The sequence below is a fragment of the Acipenser ruthenus genome, chromosome 3 (assembly GCF_902713425.1).
Source record: "Acipenser ruthenus chromosome 3, fAciRut3.2 maternal haplotype, whole genome shotgun sequence".
NCBI classification, from domain to species: Eukaryota; Metazoa; Chordata; class Actinopteri; order Acipenseriformes; family Acipenseridae; genus Acipenser; species Acipenser ruthenus.
Genome location: NC_081191.1, coordinates 102921168 through 102944780, shown reverse-complemented (window position 1 = coordinate 102944780; position 23613 = coordinate 102921168). Strand labels below are relative to the sequence as shown.

The window sequence follows — 23613 nt, the reverse complement described above, 5'->3', positions numbered from 1 at the left end:
TGAGGAGGTGTGCTTTTAAACAGGTTACCTTGTTTCTCCTGAAATCTGATCCAGGAGGATATTCAGATGAAAATGTGTTGTGGTTTGTTTCATAATGACATTTGAGGTTGCTCGCCTTGTACAGACCAGTGTGTAAGCGATTTGTTGCAGATGAGACACAGGTTTACCACTGTGTTCAGTGAAAACAAACTCTTCTTCCTATTCTGGCTTAAAGCCTCATACTTTCTTTTATTACTCGTGGAGGGTTTGCTCAGTGCCATTGTCTCCACGAAATGAAAGAGCACATTCAAAATGATGAAATTCACTTTCAACTGCACATCCGGCTTTCATTCCAGGTGATCGGAATACGCATGTGCCAGCGCGCGGTGTTGAAGGTCATCAAGTGACACAATGTGAACATGCAGGCTCAAAGGATCCGAAGAGAGAAGAAAGAATAATAAACAGGAATAAATACAGAGAACACAAATGATAAACCTGGGTTTATTTTTACTTTTTTTCTCTTCTTTTCGTTTTTGTTTATTATTCTTTCTTTAGTTCATTCGAGCCACAAATTGTGTCACCCAGCCCAGCGGGAGCCACACTTGAACTACCCAGACTGGCCTTGGATGTTAATTTATAATTTCTTGTTGGCAATTTCTTACTTGCAGAGATTATGTAATGCCCTTATTTTAGTGGACTGAACATTTCACATGTTTATGTTTTTGAAATGTAGCAGGTTTTATTTTAGCGTTTTTCACCTACAAATGTGGTTTTTCATGATGTGGGTTTGCACTGGACACTGTAACTGTAAAGCTGGATTTTTTGTTTGTTTTATGAAAAGACTTCAAATGACACAACAGTGGACATGCTGCTGCAGCTTTGAATTGTATTTCACCAGTCAGTAAATATGTTAACTACACTTCTTGATTCTTTAGCGTGACTGGGTGCTGTGCTCTACCTTTGAATTTTAAGCATGCCCAATTGTAAACGTCATCTATGTACCTAATGTTAAAAATACTCCTTCTTGATTTGAGTGGACTGACATGAAGGTGTGCTCCAAGCCGTCTCTGAGCAACCACACAAAGTTAAAAGAATAAATGTGTTGGACTGTGTTGTAAATTGCTACAGAACAGTACCATAGAAATATCCACTATTACAAAACAAATCTACAGTAACAGTTTAAACTCTGCAAATAGTGTTGAGGATAGCTTGAATAGATGAGAAAGTCCTTAAGTCTTTTTTGGGAAAGCAAAATTAGATCAGCTATCCATGTTGGTGTGTCACTGGTTCAAGAGCTTCTGGTCCAAAAAAAAAACAAAAGCAATGTTAATTTACTTTCTGTATACAATTCTACAGTGAATTCACTTTTTACAGTGCAGACATATATATTTGATGGGTTTATATAAGGCAAAGAGAGGAATGGGGGTCCAGATAAGTACTAGTTGTGGCTGGGAACATCAATTATCAAAACTTGTATTTGGCACAGGCATTAAACTGAGCAACTGAACTCAATACAGACCGGTCTCATTTCTACCCTGTTTACACGAGCCACTGTTAAGCCGACTCTGAGACTGCTTAGGTCTTTTTTTTGTGTGTGTAAACACAGCCGTCCTTGGTCCAGCCGCCCTAAAAGTGGCCTGCTTTGGTCTGTTTTTTGCTGTACCGTGAACACAGCGGTCCCTGAGACTGCTCATGTTTGCCACGTATACTCGTGGGCAATGCCCCCATTGTCAGCATCAAACAGACACAGAACAACAGCAACAGGAAGTTGAGATTGTTACTAGGACAGCAGAACCAAAAAAATATCTTTGACAGAACGCTGAGAATGACAGAGGCAGAGGATTCCAAAATACAAACAGACTTTCATATTTGTGCTATAATGTGAAAAGATATTTAATAATTCATGTGGGATAAAAGTAAAACCAGCCTAGTTGTCATGAAACTTTATTGTCAGAAATATTATTTTTCACACATATCTACAAATGTAACCTGTGATCGTACTTTGATACGTATCAATATTAGGAAATGTTCGGTTTTGTGGGTACCTCTATCTAGAATTAAACAAATCATTACAGTAAAATCGCTATGAAAATGAAAGGTTTCCTTCATGGGGCGAATACAGTCATTTATTTAAAAGTAATGTGCTTTTAGACCTACGCAGGGCGCTTGTTTTATTTCATGCATCACTGTACTACCATATATACCACATACTACCATATATACCACATACTACCATATAGTATATGGTAAATAAACTTGAGCTCTGGAGGGAGAAGAGTACACAATTAAAAGTTGCAGATGTTTCTTTTTAGCTATTAAATTAATGAGTTTCAATTTTGTTGAATAGCACAAATGAGTATTTTTCATGGGTAAAAGAATAAACGGGAGTTTACATTTCCATATAAGAAGAGTTGTCAGACTGATGTGTAAATGTATAAAATAACACCGTTTTTTTTTTTTTAAATGTCCGATATGCACGTTTTCAATGCATCGCTCCATTTCTAATGGCAAAATTTTATCTGGAATGACCACCTTGAAGTAGAAACACACAAGAGACACACATGACAGGCTTGTTGATTTAAACACTTCCTCTGTGCTTTGGGGATGGGAATTGGCTTCACGCAAGGGGTGGGCAATATGATGCCACCAGGTACGCACTACAGTTCACGGACTGTGCGTTCGCATACTATGCTCAAGTGCAGGGTGGCTCAAATTATAAGAATCTTCTAATCTGAGTAGAACTCGGACCTGAACCAACTCTGAGCCAGTTCAGTTCCGAGTTGTAAGTGTAAACACACTATTTGACTTTGAAAGTCATGTCTGTAAACAGCCCCCCTCATGGAATCATTGTTGCTCGTAGTGGGGCTGGTATTTCAGGTTGCGCTCCAGGATCTCCTTCTCCCAAATGCGACGGGACCGGCTAGAGCGACTGGACTGCCCCGACTTGGAGCTCTGGCAGCGGGAGGATGCCCGACGCATCAGGTTCTGGGAGATGGAGCGGTGGAGGTTCTTCATGGAGGATGAGGCTGCCATGGTAACGATCCACGGGTGCTTCAGTGCCTGTGTCGCAGTCATGCGTTCGCTTGGGTCGACTGTCAGCAGCCTGTTGATGTAGTCCTTAGCCAGGTTGGAGATGCTGGGCCATGGCTATAAAAGCAAAAACAAAAAAAAAAGTGAAAAGGTGCAAAAATATAGCAATACTCCTACGTATGTGAAAACAAATGATATTAATGCGTAAAAGTATAAAACCTGTTCGTCTCTAACAGTTAATTCCTCAAGCCTAAGCCAAAAGGGTTTTTCTTTTCACTCTAGATGGCTAAACAAACAGTATGATAAATGAAACTGCCAGATATCCTTCTGGCTTAATCTGCGGTTATTTCATTTTTAGGATTTTGATATGAGCCTTGGATGCTGTCTCTGTCTTTGGAAAAACTCCCAGGTTTAGTTCAATTCTTCTCATTCATATTCTCTCTGTGGCCTTGAATAACCTGTTGACAATTCATTTGAATTAAGGGATTGAATTCTGCTGGGTCATGTTTAAATAATAAACAAATTATCTAAACAAAGGCCTACAGAAACTCTTTCGGAATTCAGCCTTTGTGGCCTTCCTGTTCCTTATTCCTCACTTGTATAAACTAATCCCACCTCTATAGGCTGGAGCCTTCTATTTACTTCAAGATCATGTTTCTCACCTAATAATTAAAACCCATCAGGCATGAAATTGACAAGTGCAAGAATATTTCCTGCAATGAGAAGTAAGTGCAGGTGTCACTCTCTCTGCATGCAAACAGAACAAAGGATATGAAGCAGAGAGAGAGAGAGAAAGCAAGAGAGAGAGAGAGAGAGAGAGAGATGATACTGATAAGAGGGTGGGAAAGACAATACATGTCTTATCATACCTCAACATCTCTCCATGGCAAATAAGGATACAGTCTCGCTGGGGTTTTATAAACTGAACCAAGTGTAATGGGTGCAGCAAATAATTCAGTATCAGTGTGAATATGTTTTAGAATTTAAAAGAAATATGTTTTAACCCAAGCCCCTAATGACAAAAAGTTAATACTCAGAGAATTAAATTGCTCAAATATGACTCACTTTGAAATAATGGTAACATTAATACCCTGTATAAAGTATTTAATTGTAAAGAGAGAAACCCTATATTCGGATTGGGTGTAGAGTGAACTGTGTACAGTTGGAAGAAGTGACTACAGCTGTGGTTATGTAACTCTGGTAAGATGTAGCTGCTCCTAAACGTTTACTGTACTTTTCTGGTGCACAGTTTCAAGTGATTGAAATGTAAAAATGAATGCTCGGGTCTGTACATTGAGGATTTAATTCAAATTATCCAAGGAGGTTAATGACTGCTTGAGTATCTGCTGGATCAAAGCCATCAAACAATGAATGACGGTGGTAACTTAAAGAAATGGAGAACATACAAACCCAGTTAAATTGCTGACTCTTAGTGACTTTTAGCACACAACTTCACAAACAGGTGTGCTGTAGTTAGGTTTTCTGATTGTTTAATGTGAAACACTTTAATGTTTCACGCAACACTAATTCCAAGAGCAATTGCAAAGATGCATTCAATTGCAAATGACTCATGGTCTTTTATGTTGGAGTAGAGCCAACATTCTGTCCTTGATGAAATGTGTTTTAGAAAGGCAAATGATAAACATGACTATATAAATCAAATGCCAGTGTCATCCTGGTACCAGTTTAAAGGAAGCTTGAAAAACTGGAATCCCATAAAAATAGCAACAGATAAGAAAAAAAGTATGACTATATTAACTATAACTAAATAGTTGCACCTGATGTATATAGAATAATACCACAGACCATCCATTACAATGCAAACAGATTCAAAATAAGGCTCTGAACCCTTAGCAGTGGCATGGCCATCTTATACCAAGTTAATGGGGAATTGTTATACTTTGGTGGAATAGATCATGCAATCAATATATGTATCTGTCTATGAAACAAGTAAAAAGGTGCTACAAGTAATGATTACTAATGAGTCCAAATAAAACCTGGAAGACGTCACATACCATATAGGCGGTGATGGCAATGGTGGGCAGCGCTTTGTATAAAATCTCTTTGAATTGTTCAGTATAGTTTGGAATAAAAACCTGGGCTGGAGCTTTGGTGCCAGATTTGGTCACCCCTGGCAGTTGTATTGCCAAAATAGAGCCATATTAGCCATATTACAGTTAAAAGTCGAGTCACGAAATAATATGCATATTGCCATACAAATGTGAATTCTGTGAGATATGCATTGTTTCAAATGTGGCCGATTTCCAGAATGGATGCTTAACGAAATGTAGTCCATAGGAAGTTTTGGAATTCAACTTTTTTGGATGTGGAAAGCCACAAAACTAGAAAAGTATAGATCATGATTAAGGCTGTATTTTTTTCACAGTTATCGTGGATTTCACGATTTCCATGAAATGTACCCATTTCTGACAGAATAGTATCAACATACATATTTTTATCACAAAAATAAATATAGCAAACATTTGCCTTATTGGCACACTACCTGTTACACTGTATTAGAAGCCTACCAACCAGTTTAGTTTGCTTCTGGTAAATAATTAAACACACAGCATAGAGCTGCACAATTTCTTTAAAATGCCTGGAACGAAAAAGACACCAGCTGCATCAAAGATCAGAAATATTTCTGCTAAAGATCACTCCAAGCGCAAGAAATTTCACCTGTCTCCGTAGTTATTTTTACATTTATGTTTTTATTTAGTTTGATATATACCGTGATGATGAAAATAGAAGGTCTTTAAAAGGTGGACATATAAAATGAAATATTCTACAATTTAGCATTTACTGTTTTTCAGGCAAGCATTTAATATTTAGGAACACTTATAACTCTAGAGAAAATGATCATTTTTTTCTGCTTTAGTAAATATTATGTTTAATTGTGTAATATCTTGAAATATCTATTTTTAGAACTAAAAATGCTGGGAAATAAGCCATTTTTTACCGTGAAAAAAATACAGCCCTAATCATGATTAGATCATATGGCACAAGATTTATACAGCTTTTACACCTAATGGTCATTAGCACAAGTTAAAAACCAGAGATAAACAACTCTGGTGTAATTTAAAGGTTTGTACTTAATGTTAAATTATTTTGTGTTCGTTTTAGAATTATAATTGCCAGTTTTTTTTTTCCTTTCATAAAAATAATCATGCCAACAATGAATTCCAGTAAAAAGCTTTGAGAATCTAATAGTAGTTTCTCAATTGCAATTAATGGCTCATGTAACACAATTAATCAATCCACTTTGCAAGGCTTTTAATTACAAAACCATGTACACTTATTTATAAGCAGGTTTTTGTTTTAACCCCTTAAGGTACACAAGGAATTGAGCGGTTATTCAAGCATTTGAGAGTGACTCAGGTATTGACCAGTGGATTTTATTTACCATTCCTGAAAGGAATATTCCAAAGGTTAATACACAGCAAAACCACACAGCACACAAGCTGTACACAAGTTTACAAAACTGAGTCAAGCACATTGATATAATTAAAAGGAATTTCAAAAAAAGGATACTCATTATGAGCTGTGAAATAAAGCCTGCATTTAGAATGAATACTCACTGTTTGTTTTCTTTTGTGCAAGGTCATTCTTCACCAGTGACTATTCTAATCTGACAAGCAGTAATTATGATGAGTAAAAGGAAACGCTGGAGGCCACAATTATAGTAGCTTGGGAGTGCATGAAATATACACTGTACAATCTGACACTGCACGCAATGACCTGACATTCATGACTTCAAGGCAGAATTGAACCTATCCAAAAAATATGTTGTTCATCCCCTAAACCACCACTCATCTGACACTGTGTCTTTCCAAAATCGGGCAACAGAAACAACACATGGCAAATTTAACCAGAACCGACGGCTCCCAGTCACAAGAGTTTTCCTCACCACATCTCAATACCAAAGCTGCCAACTTTAAATGTGTAAACTCCTTTGTTTAGTTGAATACTAATACAACTGGTGTTACTGCCAGTACCAATATACATATGTATCTATGTGTAGCAGTGTCTGTTAAGAAATGACAGGTCCCACAATGCACCTAACCGGGCTCCAGGGACTTCCTGAATTCACTATGGCTCTTGTGTGGAATGTACTGTGAAGGTGGAGATTGCCTTGCTGGTTTATACTTTTCAAAGGGTCTGTCTATATCATTTCAAAATAACTGTACTGATTTGATATTCATCTCACCTTACTTTCTCTCTTTCATTTAAAATATTAGCCATCAAAAAAGGCTATACTCCTGTACTGCAATGCAATTTATTTTCTTATCGGACGTCAAAATCCACAGCACTTTACTTTGAGCTCAGTGACAGATTCCACTGGTGCCGAAACCGATGTGAATCACATCCAGTGTTAAAAAAAATCACTTTTTAACGGTATTTTGAAAACACTTGTCACATGTGATTTTAGTGGATAGCTACAGTCTTTATTGATACATCATGTAGCCAACAAACTCTGAACATTTTATGAATTACAGTTCTTCACTTGACGTAACCTGACTGAAGCATTTCAAACTACCACAGTCATGGTAATGTATTCCACGGTGACAGTGCATCTTTTGTATCAGATAAGTAGTTCAGTGCTGAGGGATTGCACCATCTAAATAACTACAAATCAGTCTGCCACAAATAAATCTCAGAAAACAAATAAATAATGACTGTTTATACTGCAGTTAGGCTGCAGCATTTAGAGATCACTATGCATACGCCATCATTAGGTAATCAATAACACAGAGGGCATTACCAGGCATTACGGACCGTTTGAGTAAGGGGGCCTGAGAGCGCTATTAAAAGCTAGCTATCCAGTCATATACAAAATGCAAGTTCATAACCCCTCAGCTCCAAGCTAGTGCCAGTGGAAGCACACCCTGTCACTTTTTCCTCTAGATCAATCCTCAGAGAATGCACAATTGAAGAAATAGCCAGTTTGTTTAGAACTATGTGGTACTTTAACCTCACCAAAGTGGCCATAAGCAATGCTCGAATGCATGACAAATGCATTCGAAAATCTTCCAAAAATCCAAAATCTGCGGATACCAAAATGTTTTGCTTGATTCTTGTAGATCTCATCATCTATCCAAAAATATCTTTGGGTGAGCGCCCCCCCCCCCCCCCCCCCCCCATATTATTTCAGCCTAAACTTGGTAGAAATACCAAAAATTAATGACCAGTGGGGGGACTAGAAACCTAAGGTTCTCAAAGCAATTCTAACATTTTAGGACCTGCATCCCCTACAGGGTAAAGGGTTGGGCTGAAGTTCAAATAAAACTCGTCACTTACCCCTCGTCTGGCAACTTGCCAAAAGTGAGTCAGGTGCTCCTGGTACTTTTTTCTTGAAAGCCCTATTCATTACGAATTGAATGAGGTGCTGCACATGCTACGCGGTGGAGTACTACTCAGGAATCACATCTGTGATTGTTTTATTTGTTATAACTACTGAGGCCACTGTAAAATACTGTGTTTGATCCATTAAGGTTGTATTTTCTAGTTTCTATTCATTTTAAAAGCAAGAAACAATGAACATGCTCTACCACTCCCCCCAGTTGAAACGCATAAATAAAACTGCAGCAGCCAATCAATCAATCAGCACATATGTTGTAAGATGAAGCATCTAGGATCCAGGGCTGGCACACAAAGACAGCACTTGCATACAGTGCTGGTGTTTGAACCTCCAGGCTGTGGAGCTCTCAGACGCACAGAGGAATTGCACGCAAAGGGACACCCTTTTTACCAGGAAAGGGTAGAAAGAATGCACAACAAAACAATGCTCTATTTTTGGCAGACAATGAGCACCTAGGGTAGTTCAGCTGTAGTGCAGTGACTGTAGAAGCAGAATGAGTCTCATCAATGTGGTGATAAAATGCACATTTGAGGGGTGAGAAATTACTTAAGCCAAATAGCGTTAATATTCAGGGAGAGCAGGCATGAACCAGGTTCAATTTTTTTCATCTGTATAGTGACTAATTAGAGTTCCAGTACCGTACATTCCGATGCAACTTTTTACACTCAAATGCCCGGATTCTTCCGTGACTTCACAGCCTGATGACAGCCCTGCTACCTGGGGCTCTGACCTGACAACAACATGTCACTCGTGGCAGCAGAGCAGTACGCAAACCAAGCACTCTTTCTGGGGAGGGAGGGACCCAGCCTGCTCACAGACACAGTCCATCTAGCAGAGTGTGAGGAACTGTCTGCTATCCCATTACAATACCTGTTTGAGGACTCAAGAGAGGCTTTAACAATGTCTACTGGTCTGACACCAAGTAGCGTCAAACATGAGTAACACGTCCACTCAAAGGAGTTATTTTACATAATTGTAAAAAAAGAAAGCTATCAGGCTTTTTTGGTAATTAAATGCGGGTGACAAAGTAATAAATAGGTACAGTATTTGTTTGGTATCACTGAACAGCAGATTAGATCCCTTTCATATATAGTTTGTTTCCAGTTCAGTTAGTTTGAAAGTGAACTCTGAGGAAAATAAAGAAAAAAATGAATACATTCTTATATGCAAATAAACATGGTCTTTTACAGTGGACTGCAGTTTTCCAAACTCAGTTCTTTTCATTCTGTGATGCGATGATGTCGGATACTACAAGGGCTTACAAGATAAATGACATCAGGACCTAGACATTTCAAAACATCAGGTCTAGATCACAAGATCACCTGTATCAGGATCTCCACATTACATCTTGTATTCTCAGCAGAACAAATGATCATTTTCTCTAGAGTTATAAGTGTTCCTAAATATTAAATGCTTGCCTGAAAAACAGTAAATGCTAAATTGTAGAATATTTCATTTTATATGTCCACCTTTTAAAGACCTTCTATTTTCATCATCACGGTATATATCAAACTAAATAAAAACATAAATGTAAAAATAACTACGGAGACAGGTGAAATTTCTTGCGCTTGGAGTGATCTTTAGCAGAAATATTTCTGATCTTTGATGCAGCTGGTGTCTTTAAAGAAATTTTGGAGAATAATTTACTTTGCAGACTTACTGCCATGAATCAGTAATACATTAATCATGGAAAAAACACCTAATAATAATAATAATAATAATAATAATAATAATAATAATAATAATAACCCTTTATTTATATAGCGCAATTCATGTACAATACAATTCAAAGTGCTTTACATACAGAAGAAAAAAATACAAAAATACAATAATAAACAGTAATAAAAGAGTACAGTTATTAAAAACAGAAGTAACAATAAAACTCAGAATACAACATAAAAATGTTATGGAAAAGCTATATTAAAAAGGTATGTTTTTAATTGAGATTTGAAGATTGCAATTGAAGGTGAGTCTCTGATAAAGGGGGTAAGGAGTTCCAGAGTGTGGGGGCATTAAAACAGAAAGCAGCCTCTCCCATCCTTTTACCATTCACCCTCGGAATACATAAAAGGCCAGCATTTGCAGATCTCAGAGTGCGTTCAGGCTGATAAGGAATTAGCATATCATTTAGATATTGTGGAGATAGTCCATTCAGTGCTTTAAAAACTAGTAATAGAATTCTGAAAATCAATTCTGTAATGCACAGGAAGCCAATGCAATGATGCCAACACAGGTGTAATGTGAGCCCTTTTTTTGTCCTAGTTAGCATTCTAGCAGCAGCATTTTGCACTAGCTGTAGACGTGATATAGCATGACTTGTAAGTCCAGAGAATAAAGCATTACAGAAATCTGACCTAGAAAAAATAAAAGCATCTACTAATTTCTTTGCATCATCCAAAGACAAGAATGATCTAACTTTCACAATGTTTCTTAAATGATAAAAGGACACTAGTAATGTATTTTATATGTGGTTTGAAGGAAAGTGCAGAATCAAAAATAACCCCCAGGTTTTTCACTTCAGATTTTAAATTTAATTTTAGCATACCTAGATCAATATTTGTCGAGTTCATCTGTTGATTAGAGCCTAAAAGTAAGACTTCTGTCTTATCAGAATTTAACTGTAAGAAATTCTGAGACATCCAGCTTCTAATATCGGCTAGACATTTGAAAAGAACATTAATAGCTGTTGTGTCACCTGGTTTAACAGATATATAAATCTGTGTGTCATCTGCATAGCTGTGGAAATTCACCCCATGTTTACGAATAACCTCCCCGAGAGGCAGCATGTATAAAGAAAATAACATGAACATGAATTCTGAAGTTTTTTTTTTTTTTTTTGTTTTTTTTTTTGCTATGCCAATATTTAAGTAACCAATGGGTACATAAAATAAATGATGTTAATGAGATAACACAATGTAAATGGCTTGAAAAGTTCACATACTACCCACTCTGGAAAATGAATGAAATGCCAGAGACAAGTGCTGCCCCTTTCGTGCAGCAAACTGTTTTAGTGAAAAGAGCTCCTGCCTGTTTGTCAGCTTACACATGACAAGGTATGAGGCTTTGGGATCCCCTGGCATGACTCTCCTTCCAGGGACAGGGACATTAACTCTGTGGGCTTCACAAGGAGGTGTTAATGTTTGCTTATACAGCTGAAGCAAGATACGACAGTAGTTGTAAAGCATTTCAACACCCGCTGAAAAAAATGTAGTCTAGTGGAATGAATGAAGAGTTGTGATATTTGGACTTGCATATAAAAACAATCTTAGGTATGCTAAAAATATTGTTTACTACAGGTAAAGTAAGCATCAAACTACGTCAACACATGGTCATTCACCATGAGGCACATGGCTTGTGGAAATAGGAAATGTTGAACAAGGTAAAACTAAGTAGACAAACCTTTATTAGAAATGTAGAACAAAACTGTTAAGGTGCCTGTATTATACACATTATATCATCCGCCCACATTATCTCCTCTGCACACTACTAGAGCTTACCATTTGAATTGGATTTTATACACAATCTAATCGGATTCAAGCTCCCTGTTTGAGGAACTGATTTCCAAATCCCCTAGATGTTCTGCATGTATTATTATTATTATTATTATTATTATTATTATTATTATTATTATTATTATTATTATTATGTAATGTGTACTACTTTTTGATACTGCATACATCTTTCAGTTTTAACTGACATGTAAAGCATTTGAGACACTAGGGTATGAAAGGTGCTAAATAAATCAAATAAATTCAAATTCAAATGAAAACTGACAACCAGAAGAATTATTCAAGATATCAATCCATTTTAATTTGAAAGAAAAAAATCCCAAATGTCAGCGGTTTCAGGGAACTGTCAATTATGTTCATTTGTTGAAAGATCAGTCAATAATAACAATATTTAAATATATGTACTTGTAGCAGGGCTGAAGCCCTGCACATAAGGAGGGGGCTTATGTGATAGAATATTGCAATATGTGTAGTGATTGTATAAATGAGGATGGTATTAGTTTTAATGGGGAACCTGACGCTGTGTGTGTGGCAGTCTGCCTGCTGTGTTTAGTTGTGGGAACAAGCAGCATGGGTGTGTTTACCAGCTGTGAGCTGGCGTGGTGCAGGGAGCGCCAGGAATAAAAGGGTCCCGATTACACAGATCAAGGCTGCTGTAAAGGCATAGGGGTCAGAGCACTGCTGCTGCCAAAGCATCGGGTCATCTGTGCGGCTGATCGACTGGGGTCAGGAAACTAAGTGACCACCTCTAACGGCCACTGTGTGTATACTCCGAGGTCAGGAGGGGGTCAGGGTTTGTTCCGGGAGAAGGACACGGCAACCTACCAACGATCATGTGCATATTCTGAGGTTGCAGTTGGGTGAACTGCCCGTGGGACAGGGAGTTAGTTTCAGGATAGTAGATCCCACTGAGTATAGCAGACAGGTGTGTAAGCAGGACCTCCATGTGTTAGTGGAGTAGCACATGCTGTCTTCACGGCACCTTTTATTTGTAGTTATTGTACAGTATTGGCCTTTTGTACACCAGGCCGTATGTCCCACGTGAGCTACCATTGCAGATAGCGTCACGTGGGACACCTGTATGTACAGTGCCTTGCGAAAGTATTCGGCCCCCTTGAACTTTGCGACCTTTTGCCACATTTCAGGCTTCAGACATAAAGATATGAAACTGTAATTTTTTGTGAAGAATCAACAACAAGTGGGACACAATCATGAAGTGGAACGAAATTTATTGGATATTTCAAACTTTTTTAACAAATACAAAACTGAAAAATTGGGCGTGCAAAATTATTCAGCCCCTTTACTTTCAGTGCAGCAAACTCTCTCCAGAAGTTCAGTGAGGATCTCTGAATGATCCAATGTTGACCTAAATGACTAATGATGATAAATAGAATCCACCTGTGTGTAATCAAGTCTCCGTATAAATGCACCTGCACTGTGCTAGTCTCAGAGGTCCGTTTAAAGCGCAGAGAGCATCATGAAGAACAAGGAACACACCAGGCAGGTCCGAGATACTGTTGTGGAGAAGTTTAAAGCCGGATTTGGATACAAAAAGATTTCCCAAGCTTTAAACATCCCAAGGAGCACTGTGCAAGCGATAATATTGAAATGGAAGGAGTATCAGACCACTGCAAATCTACCAAGACCTGGCCGTCCCTCTAAACTTTCAGCTCATACAAGGAGAAGACTGATCAGAGATGCAGCCAAGAGGTCCATGATCACTCTGGATGAACTGCAGAGATCTACAGCTGAGGTGGGAGACTCTGTCCATAGGACAACAATCAGTCGTATACTGCACAAATCTGGCCTTTATGGAAGAGTGGCAAGAAGAAAGCCATTTCTTAAAGATATCCATAAAAAGTGTTGTTTACAGTTTGCCACAAGCCACCTGGGAGACACACCAAACATGTGGAAGAAGGTGCTCTGGTCAGATGAAACCAAAATCGAACTTTTTGGCAACAATGCAAAACGTTATGTTTGGCGTAAAAGCAACACAGCTCATCACCCTGAACACACCATCCCCACTGTCAAACATGGTGGTGGCAGCATCATGGTTTGGGCCTGCTTTTCTTCAGCAGGGACAGGGAAGATGGTTAAAATTGATGGGAAGATGGATGGAGCCAAATACAGGACCATTCTGGAAGAAAACCTGATGGAGTCTGCAAAAGACCTGAGACTGGGACGGAGATTTGTCTTCCAACAAGACAATGATCCAAAACATAAAGCAAAATCTACAATGGAATGGTTCACAAATAAACATATCCAGGTGTTAGAATGGCCAAGTCAAAGTCCAGACCTGAATCCAATCGAGAATCTGTGGAAAGAACTGAAAACTGCTGTTCACAAATGCTCTCCATCCAACCTCACTGAGCTCGAGCTGTTTTGCAAGGAGGAATGGGCAAAAATTTCAGTCTCTCGATGTGCAAAACTGATAGAGACATACCCCAAGCGACTTACAGCTGTAATCGCAGCAAAAGGTGGCGCTACAAAGTATTAACTTAAGGGGACTGAATAATTTTGCACGCCCAATTTTTCAGTTTTTTATTTGTTAAAAAAGTTTGAAATATCCAATAAATTTCGTTCCACTTCATGATTGTGTCCCACTTGTTGTTGATTCTTCACAAAAAATTACAGTTTCATATCTTTATGTTTGAAGCCTGAAATGTGGCAAAAGGTCGCAAAGTTCAAGGGGGCCGAATACTTTCGCAAGGCACTGTACATCTACGTAAATAAACCTGCGTGCCTGTGGGTATGTCAATCCCAACCTTCCAGTCTCGGTCTCCTGTCAATCACGCAGTGATCACGCATCCACGCTTCGGTCACTCATTCATGACTTGTGCAGGAGTCCCCTGTTACAGTACTATATATAAACAGGGCATTGATATATCAGAATGTCTTGAATTGATTCCAGTTGAACACTTTGCCTTAACATAAGCCTGTGCAACCTTTTGAAGAGCTATAAATAAAAGAGTGCTCTTGCTCACCTTGCATCCAGCCCCAGTGTACTGTGAAACATAATCAGAAAAACTTGTATAATTCTTTTATACATTTCAGGTGAATTTCTGTGGTTAATGTCACAGGACCACTGTGCAGTACTGGATTACGATGGGTTAATACACAAGTAACAATATCGCAATGAGATCTATCAGTCTTTTCTGTAAGGGTTGCTTTGTACATGGGCTAAAGAAGTGACAGACAAACAGACAAATAGCCTCTATATATAACCCACATAATGATACTATCAAAAAAAACTAAATGGATAAATGGTTATCTAGATACTGTATATGTTAAGCTCTTAATACACATATTACAAATCATCACTGTAACTTGTCGCCAGTATTCTGTAATTTATAGAATTAAAGGTTTTGTTAAACAGTATCACAATAAACTATGCCTAAAGCTTACAGTATTGTTACAAGTTCTTCTTTGGAGATTAAAGCCAATTGTAAATAAAGTTTTGCTTGATGAAAGGTATGAATTTGGGTCAGTCAACTCAATATACATATTTGTAATAAATTACAAGTCCAGCTGAAGATATCTTGAAAGAACAGTAATTGTGGTCATCTGTGAGTCATTAAGGAGGCTGTGTGGTCCAGTGGTTAAAGAAAAGGGCTTGTAACCAGGAGGTCCCCGGTTCAAATCCCATCTCAGCCACTGACTCATTGTGTGACCCTGAGCAAGTCACTTCACCTCCTTGTGCTCCGTCTTTCAGGTGAGACGTAATTGTAAGTGACTCTGCAGCTGATTCATAGTTCACACACTCTAGTCTCTTTAAGTCACCTTGGATAAAGGTGTCTGCTAAATAAACTAATAATAATAATAATTTCTTGTATCAACTGAAAGTTTCACTTTGGGATTATAATAATAGGGTTAAATGCAGGGCAGTGTGGAGTAGTGGTTAGGGCTCTGGACTCTTGACTGGAGGGTTGCGGGTTCAGGTGAGGGACACTGCTGCTGTACCCTTGAGCAAGGTACTTTACCTAGATTGCTCCAGTAAAAACCCAACTGTATAAATGGGTAATTGTATGTAAAAATAATGTGATATCTTGTAACAACTGTAAGTCGCCCTGGATAAGGGCGTCTGCTAAAAAATAATAATAAATACATATGTTCTACTGGTAAATAGTGGGTTCTCTTTTCAGAAAAATGCTCAATGGCTTTGTTAATTTTATTGTGTTCAGCCCTAATGCAACGGTAACTATTTTTAACAGTGTACAGTATATCATTTAAAGCACAATTTTACGTAATCTGGTGATTCAAAAGTCAAATGGTTCAGCACAGGTCTATACATGTTTTAATGTCATTAATAACATATTTTAACAACAGGAGGAGGTTTTTTTTTTTTTTTGCTTTCATAACAAGCTACAAGTTAATCATTGAAGTTTTAAGCTTACGCGCACTCTACACAACTCTCTTGAAAACACAGCCTGGCATTGCTGCCTTTAATGCTGTATGACACAATATCAATAACACTGCAACTCACTTCATTTAAACTCCTATAGACCTGGATTCCATTTCTCTTTTGGATGCACAACTCTGCCAAACACCACAATTATAGTCAGTGATAAATGGCCCTTTCCCAAATGTAACCATTAAAACATCATGAAAACTATTTATCACTGGGTTGCAGAGACGGTGTGTCTTGATTCCACTGTAGGATTTATCCATTATTGAATCGATTAATTGATAAACTTGATTTTTATAGACCACATGAAAAGATGTTTTTCTCACATTGTGAATATGAAGGCACTATAGTAAATGCGCTTTTTTTCCCACTCCAAAATCGCACACCCCAACATACTTGTTTTTTTATATACAATGCAGTTTTATGACAACACTGGAGACTTTTACACCATCTAAATGTTCTAAAAAAAAATATGAAACAATTCTGTACAGTAGGTCATATTTTAGCACTATAGGTGCAGCAGTTTTGCCTTAAATATTCAGCAAGAGACTAAGACTTTTGATTGGATTATAGAAGTTTGGCCACAGAAGAACATATCGTTTCAGATGCACACGTCATATGCTCCCACCTACAGCCAATGATATTGGTTCTAGTATTGTACATCTTGCTCTTATTGTATTACTTGTATTGTAACGCTTGAAATGTTTTTGCCTACGATTGTAAGTCGCCCTGGATAAGGGCGTCTGCTAAGAAATAAATAATAATAATAATAATAATAATAATAATAATAATAACATCACTCTCTCTCTCATCACTCACACAACAATCATTGTCCACTTAATGCTGATTTATTCAACAAATATCTCACAGGGAAGTTTAAAAATAAATCCACCTGTGGCTTTCGCAGAATCTTGATTGAGTATTTTTGAGTAATTGATGAACTGCATACAATTTGACCTGCTTTTAAAATAAACATTTAAAAATGCCCATGCTACATAAACTGCTGAAAAGTTTAATCAAGGGAATCAATTAGACAATGTATTGCAAACAGCCTGCAGGATGAGCAAACTATTCCCCTGGTTTGACAGATATCTGTCAATCAAGACTGTCTCTGAAACTCTCATTTTTTATTTACACAGTAGATTGTCAGGGTTTTGTGATAGGAGGATAGTAAGACATCAAACAGTGTGCACATTTCAAAATTGAAATTTCAATCGGGGCAGATAACCTACAATCCTTTTTCACTCTTGCCACCTTGCGAGCACATTAAACCTGGATTCCACATTAGTCTCGACAACCTCTGAATAATAAAAACAGGATGAGGACTTGTCAGGTGCCTACTTTACTCTTGGCCTATGGGCCCTTGAATGCTGTAGTTATAGATGACAAATTTTGCATTCGATTTTTTTCAGCACTTTCCCCTGGCCGTTCGATTTCCTTCAGCACTTTCCCCTGGCACATGTTTCCCAAATGAAAGCATGCAAGAAAGTTAATTTAAGTTTTACAAACCAAGTTAAACAGTAAACTACAAATAATCACCACCTGTCAGTAATTTATTCTTCATGACACACATTTGTTCAAAGGTCAGACTTGTCCAATAAGGACTGACTTAATCACTGAAGCAGACTTCATGCATGTCATCAAGATTCTCCTGAGCAAGTGGAGTGGAAGAGAACAGTTAATACATTTCAACTGGAGCTCAAGCTTTGCACGTTGATACATGCTTTCACCAAGCAATTACTAGACCTCAATTGTCCTTTCCAGTAAACAAATTATGTTATCCTCTTAAGCCTGATTCACACAGGACTAAAAATCACCATATAAACAGGTGGCCTCTGAATTTATACAGGACGTCGGGACCTCCTGTAAAATTTAAAACTCAAGCATCCTGTGTCTTTTTAGCCCTGTGTGAATCGACCATGTCAGTGTTATGTTCGAATTGATATAGGAACTTCCGGGGTATTCACCTCAAAGCAATAGTGTAACCTTGGGATGTTGTTCGGAGGGCATGAGGCTCCTCCCCCCTATTTCCTTCCTACCAATAACATCTGCTAAACCCCTATTTAGACCCCAACCACGCACTTGCTCTCTGTCTTGCGTTTTTTGTTTTCAGCGAGACAAGGGGGACCCCTGGCCAAATCTATCTAACTGTCGTCTTCCCATTTTCTCCCCTCTAGTTTCCCCTTGGGGGAAGTATCGGTTGCTTCTCAGGTTTGGAGACCGATCGGTTTGGTCTCACCTCTGCGAGGGCGGCTCTCTGCAAGCCAAGGGGAATTACCTTACTCATCTCTAAGTCACAAAGCACATTTCTCTTATTATCAATTCCTGAGCCCTCGCTCGCGTCCAATGAACCAACCTTTACAATAAACCATAATAGAATATTAAAATTGGTACAATCTGTCCTGTTACAGTTCAGTAAAATGGTACGATTGGGGATAACCAAATTGGGGACAGGCGAAAATACAAAACATAATTAGCAACTCTTTAAAAAATGGATGCTTTGAACAAAGCATTTGGAGATATGTATGGAATTGACATTTTACCATGTTTTTCCAATACCAATCTCCACATATTACACTGCCACCCTGTCACAATGTGTAATTTAAGTAATGTATTAATACTATTAACTTTTCTATTAAATACTGAATTGCAGTGCAAATTCAGAAGCCTTTTGATCCCACTAAACTACACTAAAAAAACACCCCTGGTTGTCTTTAAGGCAAGTAGTAATTATTTTTTTAATTTTTAAACTGAATTTAGTGCTCATATAAATGTGAGGGACAAATGAACTGGCTATAGTCAGATGAACCTCATAGCTCTGCAAGCACAGCTTAATCCTGACCTTCAGTGTCCTACAGTGAAAACAAACCAGGCCTGCAGCGGTGAACCATGAGAAGCTACAATGTCACAGTATCGTTTCCCAGTGAATGCCTGTGTGTTAATGATTTTCACTCTGTTGCAACAGTAAAGAAGTATTTCCCTTCTCAGACTGCATGTCTTACTTTCAGGTAGTTTGTTACACCTGCCCTTTACCTAAAAGTTAAGCATGCAAACTAAGTTATTTTTTTTTTACCAACTTTGGTACCAGTATCATTTTTACAAGATTTGCTTCTTTCAAAACTGCTTCAGTGAGACCTAGTGAATGGAAGTGGACGACAGATGGGATTTATTTTTTATTTTTTAGCTATAACCCCTCTAATTTTTTTTTTTTTTCTTTACTAACCTTTATGACCCCTCTTCTGGAGAATCTTATTTAAATCAAGTCAGTACTGTAAGTATATTGTTATGTATTACAGTAACGTCAAGAGTTTATCCAATCTTTGCTAGAAATGTAATTTACAGAAAATCATAAAAACTACTGGAAGAGTTGGAGCAAAATCCTGTGCTGATTCATTTTGTGTACAGACTGTTTTAGTTCATATTTTGTAAATACTAACGTATATGACAGATACAGGAATGTTGCTTGAGAGTTAAGCAAATAAAGACTTTCTGTAAATTCTTTTGCTCAAGTTCCTTCTTTCAAAAGCATTGGACAGAGTGGTGTATATAGCAAAGCTTGATATAGCAATGCTTAGCAACCAACGGGATGAGTTTGTTGTATTATCGTAAATCAGGGCTGGTCACACAGAATCTCAGCATACAAGCCTAAATAATCCACATTTTTCCCATCTCTGCTGAACAAAAACACAAAAAGAAAATACTTCCTACAGGGAATTTCACTGATTTCTGAGGATAACGTTAGAAAATGCAGAGCTCTGAAAGAAATAAACAGGCATGTTTTATTTCAGTAAAATACTGAACAAGCTTTAAAACAAAAGATTCTATCTGAATTTTCCAGCAGCAGAAAATACACTGAGTTAGTGCCCACTAATGCTGCTTCCCCTGGTCTTTACCTCATTGCTTAACTTAGTTTCTGCCTTGTTGCCATGATTGCTTGTACCTCAAGGCACCAAGCCAGAAGTTTCCTGACAGGAAATAGAGAATATAAATTACTGTTTTATGGACATGATAGATCAATTATAGCCTTGAGGCATGTCTACTCCATTATGTCTTAACTAAGTAAACTATTGTAGGCCAAAACTGAGAAACCGACAAACACACTTGTACATTCTTGTACGCATCCAATGTAACTGTGTTATATTAATAATATGAAAGACTAAACAATTAAAGATAGTTAGTCAGCTTTCTGCAAAACACAGTGCCTTTACATTTTTTCACATATATGCTATTTTTCTGTTCAAAAGAGCCAAATATGTTTTTTTTTTTTACATAGCCGTTTGTAATCATGACAGCAAATGTGTTCCCCATTAAAAATAAATGGGACCCAGGTGACCATGTCCCCACAAAAAAGGTAGAAGGGATCCGGACAATATGCTGATCTAAACACCAACCTTTAAACAGGTCAGAAAGAGTGATGATTCTGCAGCTTTAAGAGCTTATCGCCGGGAATCCGTCATTCTTGCTGCAAGGATAAGGTGTTTACCATCCGTGCTATGTATTAAAAACAAAACATTCTGCAACACAAGATCACATATTTTAAAGGAAGTAGTTTGTGTGTTTCTATACTTACATCACCAACAAAGCTGTACTTTCCCTTCAGGATCATTCTGTAAAGCCTTGTGCGGTTCTCATCTTCAAATGGCATAGACCCACTCAGTAAAATGTACGTGATCACACCAAGAGCCCACATGTCCACTGCACTGGTGTAGGGCTTCCTCAACAGGATCTCTGGTGCAATATACTCTGGTGTCCCACAGGTCGTCCTCATTGACCAGTCTCCGCCTTTATTGCCTGAGTTAGCCAATCCGAAATCAGTTACCAAGATCTTTGAGTCTATACCTGGATGATAGTACAACAGGTTCTCTGGTTTCAAATCCCTATGGGAAATCCCCAAGCTGTGCAAGTACTTCACTCCATCTAAAACCATCTGCAGGACCTGGGTTGCATCCCGTTCAGTGAATGAGCCTTTAGCGATGATTCTGTCAAAAAGCTCCCCTCCGGTGGCCAGCTCCATCACCATGTAGACACACTCCTGGGACTCCAGGACCTCGATGAGCTGGATGATATTGCAGTGGCTGACTCTCCTGAGCACGCGCAGTTCTGATTCGCACACCTCCCGCCTCTCCTTGGCTTTGGTTTCTATCATCTTGATGGCAAACGGTTGCTTGGTGGCCCTGTGCTCTACTCTAACCACCCTGCTGAAGCTTCCCCTTCCTATGAGAGCCTTGATGTCATACCTGAATTAGAGAAAATGTACAGATGCGTTGCATGTAAATGTCATTTTACAACATTGGGGTTTGATTCTGATACGGGAAATTTGGGGGATTAAAAAAAATATTCATTTAAAATGATTCAATTTAGTTGTACAGCGATGGCCAACATTTTGCATCACCTAGAATTTTAGGATTGAGACGTAATTAAAAAAAATATATGAACATAATTTAGATCACGTAATCAAAGAAACTACAAAATTATATTGCAAAAGGCTACCTCACATTTTTCAATTCAAAGCGGTATGCAATTCAATATGTTAGCATTATTTGGCATTTCATTTGACTTTATAAAGTAAAATGCGTTAATTCTATAGGGTGATGCAACACTTGACCATATATATTACTTTTAAAGAGACTGTTTACTCTTGAAATTGTCAAATTTTCATGCGTATCAAATGTTATTAATATAACAAAAACACTGTTTGGAAAAAATGCCAAACCATAGAATAGATGTGTTACTTGAACATCCTCATGTACATTAGTCAGTCACAGGGTGACTGCACAGTGCAAATATCCACTGTTAAAACAGAGGTGATCTGAGCCATTGCATCAAATTATCCTTGCTTATTACAAAATAAGATATTATAGTGTGCATAGAGATCACTACAACAGACAACTATTATATATCATTATTCTAAAGAAAATTATGTTTTGCATTTATTTCTACACATCTGCTAAAAGAAACTTATTTCCGCAATGTCTGTATTTTATGCTCTAAACAACAGAGTCTGTTATTACACATGTCTTAATACGCATGCAACAGGAGATATATTAATTGAGTATATGATCATAGAATATGTGCAATTATTCATGTTATGTGTAATAGATAGATAGATAGATAGATAGATAGATAGATAGATAGATAGATAGATAGATTACGTAAAAATGAAGTTTGATTAACCACATTTTCTTAAGGTGACCCTTGTAACGTCTGGTGTATGTCAGGAAGAGCTACTTGTCATAAAATATAACAAGTTAAGGTTACCAACAAGATAGGCTATAGAACTAAACAAATGTATTGCTATCAATGTTATGTAAAAAAAAAAAAAAAACTTGCATCATTATAATGCTATATTATGTTAACATGTTTGTATTGAATCCACCCTTAATGTCTGTTATTTATAACGTTTTACAATGTACGTTTTCCTAATTTTTTTTTTTTTACCTGGCTGTCACTCTTGAATCAAACTTCGCTCTATATTTTGCGACTTTGTTCCGTTTCACTCCTTCCTGCCATAGCAAGTGCTGGTTCTGCTGTTGCTGTTGCTGCTGCTGTTGATACTCCCCGGGGTTATGAATACCCCAGAAATCGGTTTTCTTCCCAGATGGTTTAAGGGGCTCCTCATCGCATAGTTTCTGTTTGTTGTTACATTTCACCACCGATTTCACAAAATCCACGTAGCAGTTCTTGGGGGGCTCCGGCAGCACTTTACTTGTCCCGCAGCCCATGTCACAAGCGCATCGAAATGCGAATTTCCAAAGCCATCAGAATGCAAGATCCGCTGCGTTTACGTGTAACCAGTTACACTCAGACCTAAGCGACCTTCCGTTCTGCTGGCTCATGAACTTATCAGCCGCGCACTGAACCTGCAGCTCGGGTTTATATAAACTAAAACAAAAGATTGGTATTACCACGCCTTTAAACGCATGCTTAGGCGTGTGTGACATGTTGGTTGTAATGATAGCCGAGACAGAGAGGTTTGAAATGTTCATGTTTTTTTTTTTTTTTGTTTTGTTTTGTTTTTTTTACACAAGATCAGGTTACACGTGTGTGTGAGGATGTTAAATCTCGTCCCGATTCTTCTCACTCACAGGCCGAACTGAGGACTCTCAGCAGGTGTTTATGTACTTGCTGTATAAGTGTCACAAGGCTTTGTCTGTGCTAATAAGGTGCTTTATATGCTAATTGATATATCTAAGCGTTTTTTAATCATCAACTAAGTGTTTATTGAAAATGTTATCTCAAGCACAAAACTTATTATAAACATAGGATTTATTTTCTGTTTTCTTAGTAAGGGGCCCATTATTGCTATAAGTTAAGAGTATGCTTCTAATTCA

The 23613-nt window shown here is 37.9% G+C and overlaps 1 protein-coding gene across 1 annotated transcript; it reads right to left on the bottom strand.

The window, feature by feature from the left end:
* Nucleotides 1-1099: 1099 nt before the first annotated feature.
* On the bottom strand, nucleotides 1100-23120 carry LOC117394973 (serine/threonine-protein kinase H1-like). The gene is made up of 3 exons (XM_059020228.1): nucleotides 22721-23120; nucleotides 20853-21519; nucleotides 1100-3126 (listed from the first exon to the last, which is right to left on the bottom strand). The coding sequence occupies exons 1-3, from the start codon at nucleotides 23002-23004 to the stop codon at nucleotides 2824-2826; spliced, it is 1254 nt and encodes a 417-aa protein (XP_058876211.1). The 5' UTR covers nucleotides 23005-23120; the 3' UTR covers nucleotides 1100-2823.
* Nucleotides 23121-23613: the final 493 nt, after the last annotated feature.

What these genes read in the sequence shown, in the direction of transcription:
- LOC117394973 (XM_059020228.1), bottom strand. Translation starts at nt 23,004, where the DNA reads ATGGGCTGCGGGACAAGTAAAGTGCTGCCGGAGCCCCCCAAGAACTGC. An exon ending in GATTCAAGAGTGACAGCCAG is followed by an intron (nt 21,520 to 22,720) that starts GTAAAAAAAAAA and finishes TCTCTAATTCAG; the next exon opens with GTATGACATCAAGGCTCTCA. An exon ending in AGTACAGCTTTGTTGGTGAT is followed by an intron (nt 3,127 to 20,852) that starts GTAAGTATAGAA and finishes TTGCTTTTATAG; the next exon opens with CCATGGCCCAGCATCTCCAA.